Source organism: Cervus elaphus, chromosome 33 (assembly GCF_910594005.1).
Source record: "Cervus elaphus chromosome 33, mCerEla1.1, whole genome shotgun sequence".
Classification (NCBI taxonomy): domain Eukaryota; kingdom Metazoa; phylum Chordata; class Mammalia; order Artiodactyla; family Cervidae; genus Cervus; species Cervus elaphus.
The window spans coordinates 28,936,081-28,957,253 of NC_057847.1; the positions used below are offsets into that span (position 1 = coordinate 28,936,081).

At 45.4% G+C, this 21,173-nt stretch overlaps 1 protein-coding gene across 3 annotated transcripts; it reads right to left on the minus strand.

Annotated features, from left to right (window-relative positions):
• Positions 1-14,552: 14,552 nt before the first annotated feature.
• SP5 (Sp5 transcription factor) lies at positions 14,553-18,255 on the minus strand. 3 transcript variants are annotated; one of them, XM_043894456.1, is made up of 4 exons: positions 18,019-18,255; positions 17,523-17,684; positions 17,282-17,355; positions 14,553-16,584 (listed from the first exon to the last, which is right to left on the minus strand). In XM_043894456.1, the coding sequence occupies exons 1-4, from the start codon at positions 18,149-18,151 to the stop codon at positions 15,442-15,444; spliced, it is 1,512 nt and encodes a 503-aa protein (XP_043750391.1). In that variant the 5' UTR covers positions 18,152-18,255; the 3' UTR covers positions 14,553-15,441. The 3 variants fall into 3 exon arrangements, with proteins under 3 accessions (XP_043750391.1, XP_043750392.1, XP_043750393.1); XM_043894457.1 differs by having other exon boundaries at positions 18,015-18,180; XM_043894458.1 differs by lacking the exon at positions 17,523-17,684.
• Between the last annotated feature and the right edge of the window lie 2,918 nt (positions 18,256-21,173).

Sequence of the window (21,173 nt, forward strand, 5' to 3'; positions counted from 1 at the left end):
AGCCTAGTGGACTGCCATCTATGGGGCCGCACAGAGTCGGACACGACTGAAGCGACTGAGCAGCAGCAGAAGCAGATAATGAGAATAGAGTTTGGTACCTGGAAAGTGGGATTCTTCCATAACAACCCCCAAAACCACAAACCACTGGCTTTTGATTGGGAAGCTGGAAGAAGCTTGTGGAAACAAAGGAAAACCAATAAAATGAGAACAAGCAAAGGCTACTTATTCAAAACTTGAAGGAGTCAGCCACCATCATTTGCATTTTGGCAAACAGTCAAAGGCAGGCAGAGGAGTGGGACAGTTTTGTAGTGGACAAAAGGGGAAAACTTCAAATATGCCGTGGTTGGAGGCTGTTGGCATGAAGATACTGTACACAGACTAACTAGAAGTGGGAAATCTCATGTGATTGGTTAGGATGAACATTTGGCTTTCACTGGTTGGCCCTAAATTGGAAGCAGGGATAAAAATTAGGGAAGCTGAAGTTATTAATCAAGTCCTGGTCATTTTGGGCCAATTGTTGCAAGAGAAAGCTATCTACTTTTCTATAGTCTGTCTTATAGCAGGTTGGATTTCTGGGCTAGTTACTATAGATGATAGGTTAGTTTCCTAGGCTGGCTGCTGCAGATTGTGGGTGAGAATTTTTATGTATCATCTGGCCCTTATCTGTTTGTATATTCAGCCTCTCAAGGTCTTGAGAGGTTTGTTAGTGAAATCTGGATGAACCTTGAGAAGATTGTCAGTGAAAGCTAGAGAGATGAGGAGGAAATTGTCATTGGAAGGTGGAAAAAAAGACGACCACGCTAAGTTATAGCAAAAGGCTTAGCAACATCATCACCTGTGATAACATGAAAAATAGAAGATATAGCAAATGAACTAGTGGATCTGGCTAAGGAGATTTCCTGAAAGAATGCTGACAGTGTCAACTGGCTTCTTTTACTTACTGATGACAAAATATAGCTCTGTTTAATTTTGCAGCAACATTTAGAGGAAGTATAAAGAGCTCCAGTCAGTCTTTCCAAGCAGTAAATCATCCTCAGAGTTAGGCAAGGCCCTCAGTGTAAAGGTCAAATCAAGGGTGCAATCAGGAAAACAGTGTCTCAGAGTATAGAAGAAGTCAATAGTGTAACTTTAAATTTTTTTTTTAAGGCCTCAGAAAGATGTAAGATGGTGCCTCATGAACCATTTCAGACAGATACATAGTAGGCCTTTAAAGGACCTTAAGACTAGAAGACTCATCTCTTTGGTCCACAAGCCTTCAGACTGCAAGGAACTGCAGTGACGGGTCTGTGCCCATGAAAGATCCTGAGAGACCTGAGAAACTGCTGTGTGGATCTCAGAACTGAAATCCTAAATCACAATGGACAGTTGTATTTTTCCCCTTAAAGATTGTATCTGAGGCAGTTTAATATTAAAATCATTAGTGTTCAAAGAGAACATTGTCAATCACAAATTTAGACTGTATAGAGAGTGGCATTAAATTGTAGGGTTTAATGCAGCATATGTATCTTAGTAGTGGTATTTTAGATGGATACAAAGTGAGGAAACTATAAAGGAGGACACAATTTACAGAGGAAAACAAACAGACCTTATGAATAAACAGTACAGAAACTGATTTTTAAACCCTGAGCTGGGGAGGTATCTGGGATTGTTTAAACCCAAGTGTAGAAGCTGGCCATTAGCGCTGCTCCAGTGAGGAGCTGGAAGTAAAATGAAATCATTAAGTTTAAACATAGTAAAACTGTTGGTTTTCACTCGATGTGTTTCTGTTTTTGTCTGTTTTCTAGAAATCTTTCCCGTTTCCAACAGAAAGAGGTGGTGGTGGTTTAGTTGCTAAGTCGTGTCTGACTCTTGCGACCCCTTGTACTGTAGCCCAACAGGCTCCTCTGTTCACGGGGTTCTCTGGCAAGAATGCTGGAGTGGGTTGTCATTTCCTTCTCCAGGGGATCTTCCTGACCCAGGAATCGAACCCAGGTCTCCTGCATTGCAGGCAAATTCTTTCCCGACTGAGCTAAGAGAGAAAGAGAGGAGTGATTAAACTTAACCCACAGATGGAAGGATTGGAGCAAAGAGGCGAACTTACATGATCAAGTCAAGGACTGGCCTATTTCAATCACAGTCCTGTGTGTGGATTATGAATCTTTTCAGAATACAACTAAGTTCTGTATCCACTGTCCAGGGGAAAATAAAGGTCCAGAAAGAACTTGGCATACAGTGCCCATTCATGGACCCCCATGTCCATGAGTCTCTCAGCCAAACATATTAGGATAAATACAAACAACAGAATTCCATAAAGCAGTTAATGAACTTCATGTTCTATACTTTGAAATGGAAAAAGAAATATATAAAGGGTTCAAGAAGTAGACCATAGTTGCATTTAAGTAATATAATCCTGTTTATAGAAAAGCAAACATTTATATTATATATAAAACAACAGTAACAGATTTTTTATTCTAAGTTATTTAACTTGTATTATCAAATTTAATCCTCCCGCCTCAACAACCCTATAGAACTTACCAGGTGGTACTAGTGATAAAGAATCTACCTGCCAATGCAGGAAACACAGGTTCAATTCCAGGGTTGGTGAGATCCCCTGGAGAAGGAAAGGGCAACCCAAAGCCTAGAAAATTGCATGGACGGTAGGAGCCTTTTGGGCTACAGCACAGGGGTTGCAAAGAGTCAGAAAGGACTGAGCATGTACGCATGCCCAACAACCCTATAAATTAGGTTCTATCATTATACCTATTTTGCAAATGAGGAAACCAAGTCTTGGGGAATTAAGTAGTTTGTCTGAAATTATATAGCTAGGTGTGGGTACAGGCAGTTTCCAAATCCAGGAGACACACACACACACACACTCAAGCTGGAAGCCACATGAGATTAGGAACCTCTGGTGTATTTAGCATCAAGGTCAGGGCCAGGAACAGTGCAGGAGATCAATAAAGATGTGTTGATTGAATGAAAGAACCAAAATGTTAACAGTGGTTATCTATGAAGGGAAAGGATAAAGTGGCCCTTTTATTTTCTGCTCTGTTTATTATTTGGATTTTTATGAGTATGTTGGTGAAACATTGTTAGTGTTTAATAAATAGCTATGTTCATCTCTATATTTTCCATCCCTCACGCATACAGGTGTGTTCACGGGACTAACTCTCATCAAAGGGAAGCAGGTAGAAATAATGTGTCTCCTTTAGTCTGAGGCAGATATGAGACGAGGATGACTGGGGACCATTCTTCAGGTTGGAGACTATGAGCGATCCAGCACTGAGGCTGCAGCTTTATCTCCCTGTGTGATCTTGTAGGGTAAATGAAGATGAATTTCAAGTTGTTGTTTATGACTCCCTGAATTATCTTTTTTGGTTTACTTGTTTATTGTATCTTTACTGCCCTACTAGAATATCAGTCTCCTAAGGAAAAAGCTTATCTGTCCTGTTCACTGTTCTGTCCCTAGGCTCATGTCACTGACACATGAGAAGAGCCCTATAAATAGTGGAATAAATGAATCACTGACTGACTAAAGTCCTCTGGGTACCCGAGCATGGGCAAAGTTGGAAAGCAGTGATGGAGTTTTCCATAGCAACAGCCTAAGAGAATACCCTTTTGGGGGTGAGAACTCATTTTGAGGACTCCAGCAAACAGGGGCTAGGAGGAGCCAGTAAGGTGACACTATGTGACATCTTTTAAAGCGATGTAATTCACAACTGCCACGGAAAGAGTCAGCAGGAGCACTGCTAATGCCTGCCTCTGGAAGCACCGTGTGATCCACCCGGATACTGGTTATGGTTTAGTTACTGTAACAGACAGCAAATAACAATGGCTTAAACAAGATGGTTTATTTCTGTCTTAGAAGTCTAGCAGGTAGGCAGCCCAGGAAAGTTGGGCTGCTCTGCTTCAAGCGATGGTCTGGGGACTCCTATTCCTTCTGTTTTTTATTTTTCTAAGGTCTTTTAGGATGTTGCCCTTATCTACATGACTGACTTGGAGGCCCACCACCATTATATGCATCCCAGCCTCAGAAAAGGGGTAAAGAGGAAGGGGAGGGGATGCAGCTTTCTTTTGAGGATGTTACTGAGAGTGGCGTTTATCACTCAGGCTCACATCCCATGGCTGGGAACTTAGTCACATGGCTACACCTGGCTACAAGCGAGGCTGTGGTGTGTCATCTCTATACAGAGAGTCACATGCCTCCCTAAAACCTGGGCATTACTACTGCTATAAGGAAGAAAGGAACGATGCATACTGGGGGATAACTGGCAATCTCTCACCAGTGAGGAGGCATCATAGCTGATGCTGAGAAACTCTTTGTCCAAACCTAATGGTCTATATATGTGACTCCATTATTTTTTTATTATTTTTGACAAGTTGTGTCACAAGATATGATAATCATCCTCTAAAATGGCCTCCAGTGATTCCCACCTCCTGGTATTCAAACACTTATGTAACCCCTTTCTCTTGAGTAGCCTTCTTCAAGTGAATAGAATGTTGATAGGCTGTACTTCTATGAGGAGATTACAAAAGATTTACTTCCATCTTCCTAGCATATTTTTTTAAAAATTGCTTTCCCAGCTTGCATGTTTTGATGAAGGAAGTGGCCATGTTGGAGGGACTCATGTATCAAGAAACCGTGGGTAGTCTCCAGAATATAGCCAACAAGGAACCGAGGCCCTCAGTCCAACACCCCAGAGAGAACTGAGTCCTGCCAATAGTCACTTAAGTCTGGCAGTGTATCATTCACTGGCCCAGCCTTCAGATGAGGCCCTGGTCCTGGTCAACACCTTGACTGACTGCAGTCTCATGAGAGACCCTAAGCAGAGGCTACAACTAAGCTCTGCCTAGACCCCTGGTGCTCAGAATCTGTGAGATAATGTGTGTTGTTTCAAGCCTTTCAGACTGTGGTATTTGTTATGCAACAGAACGTAACTAATACAGAGGAATCTCTGTCAAGACTGTTGCCAAATACTCTGGATCTAGCCTCTTAGGAATGCCATGCCTGTTTCTTCTGAGGTATGGTCCGTCCATATTCCTGTGGTGTTGGAGAAGACTCTTGAGGGTCCCTTGGGCAGGAAAGAGATTAAACCAGTCAATCCTAAAGGAAATCAACCCTGAATATTCATTGGAAGAACTTATGCTGAAGCTGAAGCTCCAATACTTTGGCCATCTGATGTGAAGACATGACTCATTGGAAAAGACCTTGATGCTGAGAAAGATTGAAGACAGGAGGAGAAGGGGGCGACAGGGGATGAGACGGTTGGATGGCATCACCAACTCAATGGACATGAGTTTGCACAAACTCTGGGAGATGATGAAGGACAGGGAATCCTGGCGTGCTGCAGTCCATGGGGTCACAAAGAGTCGGACATGATGGGGCGGCTGAACAAGACCAGATACCTGTTCCTTCTGAGGTACCGTCTTTCCGTATCATCAGTCCCTCAGTCCTCCACATGACACTCATCACTATCAGCTTTCCCATCAGAGAGGCTCTCCTTTTCTCCTCAGCTCTGGCTTCTTCTACTCCCTACCCTTCTAGTTTTTGCTTTTTGTTTCCTTTGAATAGTCACTTAGCACAACCTTCTATATGAGCTTAGATTTTGATAACAATAGTCAGAAAGATGCAAGGGGATGATTGCTAAGGCACTGGGAAGTTGAGATTGTCTCAGAGAAGGCAGGAGACCCAGGATACTGGGAAGGGCAGAGGGAGCCAGTCAGCAGCCTCCGACAACCACCTTACCTCTGCCCAAACAGCCCAGGGTAGAAAGAGATCCTGTGTCGTCCCTGAGTCTCCTCCCACTCTTCATGATCCTTAACTCTGTCCCCCTTTTCTAGGCTGCTGGGTTTCCATTGAGTGTACTTACTCATTCATTAATGTATCATAGATAACTGTTGCTTCATTTGATCAGACATGCCGTCAGCTGTCTCGTCTGATAAATGAGAAGGTCAGACTGGATGATTTTAAAGTTCTCCTCCAACTCCAACGTGTTAAATTCTATCTCTCTAAGTACCAGTTGGGGGATTTATCTGGTCACAGAGTGCACCCTTGATCTTTCAAGGTTCTGGGGAACTCCTAGGGAACATGCCATAGTCAGCATCAACCTAGCTTTTTGTTGTCATTCACTAAGTGTTCTCCTAAATTACCCCAGTGAAGAAAGCTGAGAACCGAAAAATTGATGCTTTTGAACTATGGTGTTGGAGAAGACTCTTGAGAGTCTCTTGGACTGCAAGGAGATCCAACCAGTCCATCCTAAAGGAGGTCAGGCCTGGGTGTTCATTGGAAGGACTGATGCTGAAGCTGAAACTTCAATACTTTGGCCACCTCATGTGAAGAGTTGACTCATTGGAAAAGACCCTGATGCTGGGAAGGATTGGGGGCAGGAGCAGAAAGGGATGACAGAGGATGAGATGGCTGGATGGCATCACCGACTCGATGGACATGGGTTTGAGTAAACTCTGGGAGTTGGTGATGGACAGGGAGGCCTGGTGTGCTGCAATTCATGGGGTCGCAAAGAGCAACTGAACTGAACTGAACTGAAAGTACTCCAAATCAATGATGGACAGTTCAGGTTTGGAGGCAGAGAAAGAGGCTCATTCACTGGAAAAAACTTTCATTTATGTTACCAGCTTCCTGGGAACTTATAATTCATAACATCTTTCTGTAATTCCAAAGGTCAGAAATAAAATGTTTTTCAAAGAAATGTTACAAAATCATGCTTTGGTTTGAAAAACAGACCTGAGATAAGTCAAGAAAGATTTGGTGGAGGAGAAGGTGGGCTGAGGAAGATAGCAGAGAAGTCAGAGGAATTGAAGACTCTGAGTTTAGATAAATATCTACAACTTCCTAAATTTTGGCCTCCACCAAGAAGCCCTAGGGCTCTGGACTTGTTTTAAAATGGCTTTTTTTTTTTTTTTTAAAGCAAAACAAAGGCTTGAAGCAGCTGTGCTTGTGTTTTAGAAATACCATCTTTGCATTTCTGCAGCATGGAGTGTACCTATATTTTCCACTCATAGTGGTATAGTTTATACATGCCCTATGATAATTAGTTATTAATCATCCAGTGACACTAGAAAACCAAACTGCTTATTTAGCTGAGTATTCCTTTAAAGGAAACAGATGTTGTTAAAAGTTATTGTCCCACATTTGGGGGAAAATTCCACTAACATGAAATATGATTGGTGATTCAAAAACATAAATCTTCTGTGTACATTAAATACTATGATAAAAGGACAATTGTCTACACAATTGTATACCAAGCACAGAAGAATCACTCTACAATTAAGACTATTACTGTCTTTTCATCAGGAGTTAGAAGATTGTCAATTGAGTCTCTCGATTGGGTGAGGGATTTCAGCCAAGTGGCCTGTCCATTGAGACAGAATGGCCAAGTCCATTCTCTATTTACCCAGAATAGCTTGTGAGTGGTAGGCTTGAATTTGCTAATTTCCATAGATTAATCTTATGCATTATTAAAGGTACAACCTTCTAAACTAGTGGTTCTCAAAGTTTAGCATGCATTGGAATCACCTGTAGGACTTACTAAAACACATTTTGCTGGGTCCTTTCCCCAGAGTTTCTGATTTAGTTAACTTGGAACTGGACCCAAGAATCTGCATTTCTAATAGGTTCCCAAGTGATGCTAATGCTGCTGGTCTGGGGACCACACTGTCTTGAACTCTCAGCTCTATATAAAAACCGAAATGATTTCTGAATGCTGCAGGTGGAGTTTGTGGACTGTTTGTGAAAGCAGAAATATTTATGGCATAAGATAATTTAATATTGTTTTACCTGGAGTAATTTAATTTCTCTTTCCTTTGTGTTGTAATAGGAGGTTCATTAGTTGCTTTTTACTTAGGCCTGGTATTACATTCATTTGTGTACATGTCTTATCTCCTTTATGATTGTGAGCTCTTTGAAGGACTGTGTTCATCTTTGAATGCTCAATGAACCTTAGTCATCAAATAAAAGGTGAATTGAACTTAGTTATGTATACATGTTTTGAATTTGTTTTGCCTGAGTTTTCTGCATCTAGTATTGTAAATAACAAATAATTCATTATGCAGCTCATATTCTTAATTATATATATCAACATAACTGACTTCAAGGGTATGATGTCTTTAAATTTAGCTGGGTCCAAGCTTGTAAATCTAAATAGTTATATTAACATAATTATTGAAAAGTTGCCTATACTTTTCAGTTCTGTCACTGTACTATGAAATTTCCATACATATAAACATGACTTGGCAACATGCATCGTGGTAGAGCATTTATGAAGACTGACACCCCCAGAAGTGTTATCTTCAAAGACCAACATTAAGAGCATGTGAATATGTTCTGATATTACTCTGCAGAGAGGCTGACTGATTTAGCCCCAAATTACTTTGCTCCTCTTCAATGCCTTTAACTATATATTTTCAAAACCTGGATTTCTGAAAGCAGTTGCCAGAATGCCAGGAATATCCATACTACTGTTGTATCTTTAGTAGCCTTAATAAAATACATTTGGATTTTTTGGTTTACAGATTTTAGATTTGAAGCATTTCAGCTTGAGAAGAGCCTGTAAACATCCTCCAAGTTCAATTTGTTGAGGTCCACATCTCCCTGACTGCCAACTCATACTCAGCTTAGGTTTAAAAAGAAGAAACCATTAAAGAGAAGAATCAGCCTGGGGTAAGGAAGGCACTTTCCAGGGGTCCACTATAACTTTGAGAAAGTGATCAAGCCTTTTCCTTCAGCTTCTACACAATGACCCTTTTAGGAACATCCTGTCTAAACAGGATCTTCCAAATGTCTGCTATACTCCATGGTCCTGTTATTCCCTCTGATCTGCTTCCCTTTCTCCCACTTCGAGATCTCCATGCTACAGACGCAAGGGGACAGCTATAGCCCCAAACCCAGTTTCCAGCTCCTAGCGCTCAGGACGGGCGGGCCTGCTATTCACAAGCCTGAATCACGACTCATGAAGGGAGTACTTTCTCCTTAGAAAACTCAGCAACCTTCTACTCCAAACCCAGACTCGGCATAAAATCTGTCACCACAATGACTTTCTTGGCAGTTGTCTGTGGAACTATGGAGAGATGACATGAACTTCATAAGGATCAAACAGAACAGAATAAAGACTTTGAGACAAAATGAAGTCTCTGTCAAATATAAGAACATTAACAAGGAATAAAAACAGCTAAATGCTTATAGGTCCTTAGCTCAATAAATAAAGAGCTGTGTTTATAAATTTAGGTAATAGTTTTTTTTAAATGTTTTTTACTAATTAAAGTTTATCCAACTGGGGACTAACTCAAACCATAATCCTCTACCATATTTTACAATTTTTCTCTCAAATGTGATGGAAATACTTTTCCATCACAGTTGGAAGTAACATGATGTTCACAAATCTACAGTAAACAGCAGTCATATACTGCAAAGATAAAACATGATTTGAATCTATAAATAGAACTCTAAATTTAACTCACTCACCTGTAAAATTCAGACCAAGGAATATAAATGTCTATTAAAAAGACAATAGGTTTTAAATAACTAGAGTTTAGAATCCTGTCAGGTCCTACATAATAGAGAACAAAATAAAATAATAGGCATAAATACATCAAGAAAAGGACAAAAGACACATGACACAAAATGAGTTTCCATGCTAGAGATGGACACAGATATATCAATGACATGTGGCAACCACAAGCAAAGAGACATACAAAATATAAGAATAAAACTTGCAAAGGCAGAAATAAGAGAAATAAGCATTCATGGTACCTTACATAGAGTTTTAGGAAATTGCTACTGAATGCTTTTCAAATTAAGACACGTTTTCCCAACTGTAAGCATAAATGAGGGTTTACCTTTGATACTTGCCTTGTGAATTGGCTGAAATTAAGCTGAGGGCCAGATGTTTTTCACCCGTGTTTCAGATTATGCTAACACGAAATCATTAGAAAGCAACCATGCAACTGAACGGTTTAACCTTTTTTAACTTTGTATTTTTACAAAGTTTTTAATACACTTATTTTTTAACCTTGTATTAAAAAATCAGGTGACATCTAGATATAGCCTTAGACCTCAGAAAATTTTAGTATATTTTTGATGTTATGGTTTTGGCAAATAATGAAAAAAATAGTTTTGCTATAAAACAAACTTTCATGTTACAGTGGGCAGACCAAAGTTTCATCATGCTAAAACAACTTTTTGAGAACTGAAACCCTGCAGATTTTTCATATACAGACATCCCTCAGCACACAATATTTTGATTTTATGATGGTGTGAAAGTGATACACATTCAGCAGATACCAAACTTCAGATTTTGATCTTTTCCTGAACTAGCGATATGCTGTAGGATATTTCTGTTGACGCTGGGCCGGGCAGTGAACCGCAGTTACCAGAGAGCCACACAGTCACCAGAGTAAACAAACAAAACGCAATCATCCTCTACCTATGCAACCATTCTGCTGTTCAGTACAGGACTGAATAAACTGCATGAGACAACCAACATCTTATTATAAAATAGCCTTTGTGCTAGATGATTTTGCCCAGTTGTAAGTACTCTGAGCATGTTTAAGGTAGGCTAGGCTAAGTTAGGTTAGGTGTATTAAACGCAATTTCAATTTATGATATTTTCAACTCATGATGAGTTTATAGGGAGGTAACCTCATTGTAAGTCAAGGAAGATCTGTATCCAACTAGGAATTTGATTTATTTCCCCTGAATTGAATTTTGGTATTTGGTAGACAATCAAAATATATTAGTTAATATAGTTTATTATTGTGTTGTGCAGAAACAACTGCAGTTCACATGCATGGGTTGAATTATGAATTAAGTGTCAAATACCCTGTTGGGGATTATGCTTCAGCATAATTACTAAAGACATGGAATGAGGAGTATATAAAGTCTAGAAAGGGAAGTCATCAAAATGTCAGCATGAAAATGAATACTACATCAATCATAACGTGTAAATCTTCAATTGATAAAAAAATTGTTAACAGTGAAACTGTGAAACTATTTTTTAAAAGTTTAAGATTGTCCATAACTGTTTAATTACCTCTTTGCTGAATAATATCACTTATTCATTATTGAAAGGACCATTATATAAGTTATTTTATAGTATCCATAAATTAATTTGAACACTGCAGATTCTTTAAAAATAATCGAGGCACAATTAACACAGGATCTTTATGCAAAAATGTGCTGAGTCTGAACACCAGAGAAAAATTTACTGTTTACACATATGTTGAATGCCACATGAATCAGGTTACCATTATAGTAGCCCAATAATGAAACCTGTCATTTTGGTGTATTAATCTATGTTTCATTACCAACATTCGCCTTTCTATCTAGCTGTTTTCCTTATCTGTTCCTAGTTTATTAAACTATTTTGGCACATGTTTTCATTTCAAAGCTGCCCTTGGTCTCATACTCTTTTAAGTTCCCCTAATTTCATTACACGTTAGTATGACTTGCTTTGAGTGGCCCTCAGTTTGGCACATTAGCAAATCATAATTACATTTACCATAAAACAAAGCTTAAGGTTTGAATCTGATTCCCCAATCGATGATTTTCTAGTGAGATAGTGTTAGTTTATATAACTAGTCATTATTTAACGTGGTGAGGTAACACAAATAAAAGTAGTTAGCAATTTTTGAGCTCTGAACAACTTAGTAGGTGTTAATGTAGGCATAGCGACCGCTTTAGTGACATTCTGTGAAACTCTCACAGTAGACCCAAAACAAATGGGAAAGATGCTGCTTTAAACTGAATACCTACAAACTAGAAGTATTAGAATAGAAATAGATTGCAAACAGTGGTGAAAAACTGCCTTTTCTACAAATACTGTTTGACAGAGGTTTCTGCCAGAAGCAATTTCATCAATATTAATTTTTCAAATAGGTATATGTTATCAGATTGACTTAAAGGAAAATAAAGCAACATATACAACACATTGAAAAGACTAATACAATGGTGAATAATGCAGTTGTATTTTCTTTAACATAATTTACTTTCATTACCAAAACTATTCCAAGTTAGTGGTCAGCTAAATGTAAATTTGCACAATTATTCCTTGAGAAAAGCAGAAAACTATAGAGTTGTTAACAAGTTCAGAAACATGTAACTCCAAATTACTTAAATTAGTGATAACTCAGTTTCTCCATGTTCTCACATTTTCGGTCAAATGGTTCATTTATCAACTGTGTTAAACTTAATCATATCACACTTATTTTAGAATTTTCTGAAAGATCTTTATATTATATATATAATAGAAATGTCTTTATATTATATTTGCATGCTACTAAAACAGTTGCTTAAAAAATGTCTATTGCCACTTGAAGCCATCATTAACATAGTTTCTTCACTTGGTTTTTAAAACTCAGTTGAATTGGGTTCTGGGGTCCTTAAGTAAAGCCTTGAATCCAGTTGGTGGATTCAACTGGATTCAAACTTTCTTTTTGGATGATGGCTAAATTCTACATAAAAAGTAAATTTTAGTTTATATTAACAGTAATTTGCTTCTGAACTTTAAAATTTGAATTTCATTAAAATTTCTAAGTGTGCTTAATTTACATAATTTATGCATATATTTCTTGCATACGATGTATTTTAAAATAATTTTTGGAAGTTCTAAGTGGTTAATACCATAGTAGGTTGCAGTTCAATGAAACAAATAAAGCATGCAGCAGCAGTTCACATTTTAACAGCTTACATAATCTAATACATTTCTTCACTGTCCAATTTGTATTTCTGAGCATTTATTAGCTTATTTTTCAGTATAAACATGAAATGCTTTCCTACACTTGAATAATGATATCACATTATTGTGACTTCCTGGTTTCTACTTGAATAATGGCATAGAACTTTTTTCTAGAGTAACTGAAACACAGATTTGCACTGACAGGAAGGAACAGTCTTTCAGTTGTACCAAGTTAGTCTAGAGCCTGTTCTTTTACCAAGGTTTTAAAATTTGCAGGTTCAGTTAAGTAAAAGCATAAGAAAATGATCTGTCATCAGATGACTTCATTCTACTTTTAAAAATTATAAATATTGTATTTTTATATAAATTCCATATATTTTACCTTTCTCTTCACCATCACAAAGTTATAAGAAAACTGTCTTCAATACCTTATCTGTTTAGATACTAAATTTCATACATTTTACCTTTTTTTTCTTAATAACAAAGAAAGTTATAAGGAAACTTTATCTTCAACACTTCATCTGTTTGAATGCTAAACAATCATAGCTGTCAAGAAGCTAGCAGATTCACTACAGTACTGCCAGTTGTATTTCTTTACCAAGGGCATTCTCTTTCACATAAGAGAATCATTTCAAGCCCAAAGGAAGCCCTTGGTGTTTCCACTCTCTAACAAGGATTCCTCTTTTCCTACCATCTGCCAAAAAACCTTTTTGGCTCTGAAGTCAACCCCATGGTTCAGGTGTGAGTTTCTGTAATTCTTCCTAGAAATGATTCTCAAGAATCTTGCTGTAGATTAAGATCACACATTAGATGTATGTTAGTGTCACTGTGCAGCATCTTCATTACTATCACTTGCAAACTGTCATAGCCTTCAGAATTTAGGCAGCTCAAACTGCCCTTCCCAGGTAAAGAATTCCAATCTGTCATTAAATAATCCCCAAATCTCTAACGAGAGTAACTGGTTCTAAGACCTATTCCCATAATAATTTTAGTAGTTATTACCTTGTCCCAAGTTACAAAGTAAAAATGCTATTTATTAGGAGTGTAAAAGTAATTTTCATCTCAATTATGTTGCTGGTTGAGTTTTACTTAATACATTAGGTCTCGGAGCATAACCCTCCTGCTTTTTAAGAACTTACCCCTAAGTTTGACTTCAAACAAAAGGCAAAGTAACACAGTGTGTTAACTGTGAAATCCTATCAAATTATATACACCTCTACTACCATAAAAAAAAAAAAAACTAGTTCCATGGAAATTTGGCATTAATAATGCCAGTCAATTTAACACTGACAAAATTGAGGATAATTTCTCTTCTTTGCTAGTTCTAAGTCAGAAGATTGAGGTTTCAGTTTCAGGTTAAAGACTCGTATTTGAGAAAACAGGAGCCAGCTGAATTGAAAAAAACACTTGTAAACCTCACATTTAAAATTTCACATTTTAGAGACAGGTGAAAAACCTAGAGATGAGGATTCCTGGCTCCTCCCTGAGAAAAATCTTAGTCTACTGCAGTGATTGAAAAAATAAAGTCCCAAGATACAAAAGGGAGCTAAACTTCCAGGCCTAGGGAGAAATCCCAAAGTGGCTATTGTGAAACAATACTGGTACGATTTCCACAGCAAAAGGATTAAGAAGAGAACAAGCAAGACAAGGTTGTGTATCGTGACCGGGCTGAAATACAGGAGAGGCGCTGCTTTCCGGAGCAAAGACCCACCTGAAAAAGGGCAGCCAGTTACTCTGTAACTGTCCAGAATCTCATCTTGAACAGATCCTTGAGTTACTAGCACCTCTGCAGACCGCAGCATGGCCGGCTGCCAGGAGGAAGCCCAGCTTACCTGTGAACTCTGAGAGTACCAACAACCGGAAAGACACAGGCAATTCACCAGATAAAAAGATCGCGTACTGTACGTCCAGCAGGTATCAACTTTTAAAAGAAGCCCGACAGTCTCCGGTCAAGTCCTAAGGCCGCGCGAGAAACTCAAGGTGTGATGGGAAAATCTTACCCTAACCTCTTAACCACAAAACTGACCCTGCTCTCCTACTTTTCGCATCTTTGCGCCCAACTTACGTGCCCAGAACCTTCCAAACCAAAGAAGCCTCGGACAGAGGCAGCCCACAGGAGCCTTCAAATTCCTGGCGAAACCTGACCGCTTTGTAAAGCCTCCCGGAAGAAGAAAAGATCAAGTGAGACAGGCTCAGCGGGGTCTTGCCGAGGTGACCCCGGAGTTAACGTATTTATTTTCACGCTGCAACTGCTGATTGCTTTACAGAGACAATTCATGCTGTAGCTCTGCATGGAGCTGAGGACAAAAGTAACATTTTAATTAATGTTATTATAATTATTAAGAAAGCTATTAAATAACCTGTACAGAGCCCGGCCCAGTCCTAGCAAAAAACTCGAGCACTATTTCAAATCTCTCAAGGTCCTTCCGTTTTGATTTCAGTAGCGTCTGCTATACACAAAGGTCAGCCCAGGGTGGGTCCCCCTAAATGCAGGTCTCCCAGATTGGGGGGAAATGGTTCAGAGCCTCGTTTTCCTGGCGCCGAGCTCTCATCTCTACCACCCCTGCTCCTCCCGGATGCAGGGTCCCGTCCGCAGGCCGGCCAGGAAGCTGGAGGCCTGGCGTCGCTCTGGGAGGCGGGCGAGCAGGAAGGGGCAAGTGCCTCTGTTGGGTCTCCCCTTGGCCGGCTGCCCACAGCACCCCCCACCCCCGAACCTCCCCGAAGAGGTGCTGGGTAGGGAACCCGAGGCGGGAGAGGTGGCCCCCAGGTGGGCTTACAGGTCCCGCGGGTCCTCCCGCTTTACTCCAGCCTCAGCAACTTTGAGCTTCTTATTCTGGTGCGTCTTGACGTGCTTGGCGAGGTGGTCGCTGCGCATGAAGCGCTTGCCGCACTCGGGGCAGGCGAAGCGCTTCTCGCCCGTGTGAGTCCGCAGGTGCCGCTGCAGCTCGTCCGAGCGAGTGAAGCTCTTACCGCAGAAGAGCCAGTTGCACACGAAGGGCCGCTCGCCCGTGTGCCAGCGCAGGTGCGCCTTCAGGTGCGACGTCTTGCCGTACACCTTGCCGCAGCCCGGCACGTGGCACACATGCTGCTTCTTCTTGCCCGGCTCTGCCTCCGGGGCGCCGCCCGCCGCTTGGCAGTTGGGGCAGCGGCAGCGGCGGCACCTCCTGGCCGTGGCCGCCAGGGGGGCCTTGGTTTGCAGCAGCGCAGCGATTTGGCTCTGGTACTGCGCGAAGTCCGACGGGCCCAACACCAGGCCCCGCTGCAGCGCGGCGGCGGCGGCTGCAGCGGCGGCCGCCGAAGCGGGGAAGCGCGGCGCGTGGGGGCCCCCGGCGCAGGGGCCAGAGAGGCTGCCCCCTGGAACCCCCGAGGTTCCCGGACCGCTGCCGGCCTGCGGGATACTCCACCACGGGAGGTCGTCGGGGGCCGAGTTGGGGGACAGCTGGCGGCACGTGGGCGGCGGTGGCGGCGGCGGCGGGGGCAGCAAGTTGGAGTAGCCGGGGGGCAGCGCGGCCTGGGCCGCGTAGGGCACGTAGGCGGGCGCGCAGCTGGCGGGCAGCGCCGCCATGCTCGAGGGCAGCATCTTGACCGGCGAGAACTCGTAGGGGTACGAGGGGTCGGCAGGGGGTGTAAGCGGCAGCTCGTGCGCCGCCCCGAAGGACGGCTGCAGGTGCGTTTTCTGTGGTGTCAGCCCCAGGCTGGGGTGCGGGGGCGGCAGCGCGCCGGGCGAGTGCGCCGGCATGTCAGCGGTCCACGGGTGAAAGAGCCGGGAGGGCGAGCCCAGCGCGGGGTCGTAGGACACCTGCAGGAAATCCGGGGGCGCCGTGGCGCCCGGCTGGCCGATACGGCTACAGGTGGCGGCTAGCAGCGCCAGGGGCGAATGCTTGCCCAGGTCCGGGGAGGCGCTGGGGGTGCGGTCCTGCATAGGCGGCGGCAGGGGAGGGCGGAGAAGAGACAAAAGGTTAAGCGCTCCAAGCGCGGTCTCCGGGTCGGCCCGCCTCCCGCACGCCGGCTGTAACACCGCCGCCCCTCCCCTGTCCCGGCTGTCCCTCCCCTGGCCGCCGCACCCTGCGCACGCACCCACCAGTTAGGGGAAACTTTTGTGCCCTGGCTACCTGGACGCAGAAAGCGCGAGCGCTTCCTGTTAAACTACTTGGTGCGGAGAGTCGCTATCCAGTCTCAGAGGAAGCAGGCAAAGTAGGAGGGGAGAGAGATCCGACGGGCCACTCCCGACTGCGCGGTCAGAAAGGGTCTGGAAACACCCACAGCCCGGCTGCTCATCTGCCTTCCCTCCCATCTTTTAAGCTCTCATTTCCACTCTACTCTCGCGCTCCTCCTCCGCCCGCCCCAGGAGGGCCCAGCGCGTTGAGCTGGGGCCGGTTCTCAGCGAGAGGCGCACCTCCGAACAAGCCCCGCATACGCGCGTCCCTCCCCCCAGAGGCCACACTCTTGACACCAAGGTTGGGTGTGAAGTTGGTTATGGGCACCCCCAGGTCTCACTTCATTGGCGCCCACCTAGCGGATTCTCTTTGAAATTCAGGGGGCACAGTACCAGGAAAGACCCAGACACGGCCCTTCCCACCTTTCCCTCGCCCGCCTCCAAGCCCAGCCCTGACCTGGAGGAAGGCTTGCAGAGAGTCGTTCCGGAGGACGGCCACGGCGGCCATGGCTACGGCTTGCGGGCCGCTGGCTGCGGAGCAGGGCGCTGCTGAGGCATGGAGACCCGAGGGCGAGGACGAAGGGCCGCCTAGCGTCCCTTCCCGGAGCCCGCCCTGCGCGCTGGGGCCCTCCCTGCCCGCGCCCCTCGCCGCACCCCGCTCGGTCGCCCCGCGCGCGGTCTGAGCGCTTCAGGATCACCTCCAAGAATTTGATAAGGACTTTGCTGGGCCGCCAGCCAGTCAGAGGGAAGATTTATGGCTTTGAAGTTTGCCGCTACCCAATCATCAAAGAATAGCGGCTCTTTCAGAAGCGAAAGCAAATCCTTTGAATCCACAAAGCTCCTATGGTGTGTTTGTTGGTCTGGATAAAAGAACTGATTATTAGGGGGGATGGGAAGGGAGGAGATAAAGGCGGGACAATTAATGAAGTAATCACTATGTGGGAAATGTATATACACAAATAATTGGATTTTCCTGATCAAAGGGGGCCTTGCCGCCTGGAGACCCGCGCTTGGGTTGCTTGAGACACTCGATCCCCCTCTTCCCCCTACTCCCTTGCAATTAAAGATTTGCACCGAGGCAGCGCCCAAAGTGACAAAGTGTCTTTGTTATCTCCAGAGAAATCTGCCTTCGGCTTCCAGGCACCGGACTTGGAGACGAAGATGAGGGTAATTCTCTTCTCCCAACGTACTTACACACCCCACAGCCGGACAGCAAACGCAGAGGCCCGAGCACATCCTCACTCCGAGCACACCTTGGACCCGAGGGAGTTCCCGGGGCTGGGCACGGGAAGCCCCGCGCCCCGCCGCCGCGTGCTCCCGCCTCCATCTCCAACCCGGCGGCAGCCGAGAGGCCGGCAGCTCTGTGACCCTGGGCGGGGCCGGGCGGCCGCCCAGGGCGCGGGATAGTAGCGCACACGCTCCAGTGCCTCCCGCCTCTCGCGACGTTCCTCCTGGCGATCTGGAAGTTCTCGGGCCACAACTTTTGCAAATAGTGAGCCTGGGAAAAACCCAGGCCGTGATTACTGCCAAAGCTAAGCTTGGCAGGACACCCAGGGCAACCCGAGGGAAAAATATTTGCTATCTCGCTTTTCTCTCTCTGGGCAGGGCCCTGACCTCTATGAGGCCCTACTGAAACCCCCAGAGATACTAGAAATCCCCACCGCCGCGCTAAGGCCCGCCAGGCGAGTGCGCCCTCTTGCAAGCTGCACACACCTGGAGGAAGGCTGTAGACGCTGTCGTTGAGCAAACCAGAGATTGTACGAGGGTAGCTCTCTAAGTGGAAAGAAAAGTCCATAAAAGCTGTTGTTCCTGTCACCTTTGTAAAGAAAAAGTTCTTCAGTCTCGGGACATGCTTCCTTGGGGTCAGGAAAACTCTCCCCACAGCGTATTCTCCCTCAAACCCTCGCTGCCAGCCACTGCCCGGCCGAGGAGGGACAGCTGACCATCTGCCTGCCTCCGGCCCAGGGCGCGTCCTGCGGGGGCCGTGCGGACACCCAGATCCCCTCACCCGGTAGGGCAGGCGGGGCTCCGCGGTGCCCTCACCGCGTTGGAGGGCATTAGGGCCCGGGAATAGCCGCTGAGGCCTCCCGCCGGCGGCCTCGGTCGGTGTGACCGCTCAGCAGAGTGGGCCTCCTGGGCTGGGCCTACTCCGCTCCGCGTGCAGCCTCCGGGTACACCGTCTCCTCTCTGCGAGGCCGCGGACCGTGCAAGGATCCTCTGAACCATCTTGCACCCAGCCTCCCTGGGTACGGTTCTCCCGGTACCGCAGGAGACTCACATGAGAAGTCGGAGCAGGTGGTCCAACTTGCCGGGCGGCGCCAGCGGTTAGCCCAACACCAACTTCTGGTTCGGAGTCTGGGCTGTGTATTGGTGCCCTCTGCACTCGTATTGTATGCTGTGTGTTTAGTCGCTCACTTGTGTCTGACTCTTTGCGACCCCCATGGACTGTAGCCCACCAGGCTCCTCTGTCCATGGGGATTCTCCAGGCAAGAATACTGGAGTGGGTTGCCATGCCCTCCTCCAGGGGATCCTCCCAACCCCGAGAGCAAACCCAGGTCTTCCACACTGCAGGCGGAGCCACCAGGGGAAGCCCAACACCAGGGCATCCTCCATGCCCAAAGCCAGCAAACAGAAACATCTTGCTGAAGAGGAGTGGGCCGAATGCAGCCCAAATACTATGTTCGAGCACTTCGCAAGTCCGGTCCTTGCATGCCCCTCTTCTTTCCAACAGGGTGCCACCCAAGATCGGTGACTGCACACTCGGCTGACACAGTCTGACTGCTGAAGAGGTGGTCCCAGTGTCCTGGGGGCCAGGAAAGGGAGGGGACTTAGTGTTTTGCTTCGGAGGCCGGGCAGACCTACATCTCTCCACACGAGACCAGAAATCAATTACCTGCGAAACCTGGGACAGGAAGGGGCCCTTTCCCGCAAGCATGTCAGAGGCCAGGGAGTCCTAGGGTGCACACTCATGCAGGCACCTGTCCGCACCGTGAAAGCGGACCTGGTCCTTTAGTGAGCTTCCTTTTGGGCTCCTATAAGCTCTTCGACCTCCACTATCGATGCTTGGACAGAGTGCCGCCTGGGCTGGGACAAGCAAGCTAGAGGCATTCTTAATTTGCAGAATCTGATCTCTATTTAAACAAAAAGGCTAGAAAACCCAATTCACATCTCCATAGTTGTTACAGAAGAGAACCTTTTCTCCAAGATGCCCCATTAGCCAATGGCCAACAGGGAGAGAGTACTGACCATCACTGGCCAGCAGGGAGAGAGTATTGACTTGGTGTTAATAGCTCCAACTCTGAAACTCTGAAGGCAGATTTCTAGATGCCACTTTTCAGTTGGTGACATTGGCCAGCAAGTTACTCAACTGCCTTGTGCCTTAGTTTCCCAGTTTGTAAAATGGGGGTTATAGCACTGCTCACCATGTAGTGTCTTCATAGGCTTAAAAGAGGTGAATATATTCAAAGTCTTTAGGATAGTGTGGGTACACAGTAGACCCTCTCGTGACTGAAGTCCTGGTTCTGGGCCTCCCCTCCATTTGTGAAAACCCTCGGGGATTCCAGCCCTCCCAGGCGCAAGCTGAAGTTTGGAGAGATACTTTTTACAAAGTGCTGTTTATCCGTTCTCCCTTTGCACTCGGGGCTCCTGAAAAACTTATTCTTAATGAAGTAATGTTCGGTGCGTCCATTAAAAATGCAATGCCGGGAGATCAAAGTACAATATTTATTTTAGAAATTTGTTGCAATCACCAAGAGATACAGGTATCAAGGCCAAATGTCAGTTCCGTTACACAAAGCCCCGCGCCCGGGAAGAGCGTGTGGCTGCTCTGCCATAATGTAAAGAGACATCAAAGACCAAGCGCGCGGCAGAAGTGCGCAGCCGGGAGGAGGGAGGGAGCCCGGGAGGGCCGGGCGAGCCCCAGACGGCTCCGGGGCTGCGGGGGCGGGGGTCAGTTCAAAGGAGTATCCGCTGGGGCGCGAGTTCGCAGGAGGGAAGATTTAATGGGCTTTCCTTTGTTGGTGGGTGTGTTTGTGCTTGGAGGACCCAGGAACTCCTCTGTGGTCCTCCCGCCCGAGGGCGGGGGCGGGGGTGGGAAGCAGCGAATGGGGAGCAAACTTTAACCGCGGCGGGGGGCGGGGAGGTTGAATACTAGCCTCGGGGCGGCGGCTGGCGCAGCGGAGCAGCTCTTGGAGCAGCTCTCCAAGCAGCAGGGTTCCCGGGCGGCGAAGTTTGCCCGGCGGTTTCTTCGAGGGCAGGCGGCGAGCGCTGACTGGGTGCCACCTGTGAGGAGAGGCGGGTAGGTGAACCCGCACAGGCATTCCTGCTATGGACGGACCTGCTGTGCGCGC

What these genes read in the sequence shown, in the direction of transcription:
- SP5 (XM_043894456.1), bottom strand. Translation starts at nt 18,151, where the DNA reads ATGGAGGCGGGAGCACGCGGCGGCGGGGCGCGGGGCTTCCCGTGCCCA. An exon ending in TCCTTATCAAATTCTTGGAG is followed by an intron (nt 17,356 to 17,522) that starts GTGATCCTGAAG and finishes CCTGCTCCGCAG; the next exon opens with CCAGCGGCCCGCAAGCCGTA. An exon ending in CTCTGCAAGCCTTCCTCCAG is followed by an intron (nt 16,585 to 17,281) that starts GTCAGGGCTGGG and finishes CCGCCTATGCAG; the next exon opens with GACCGCACCCCCAGCGCCTC.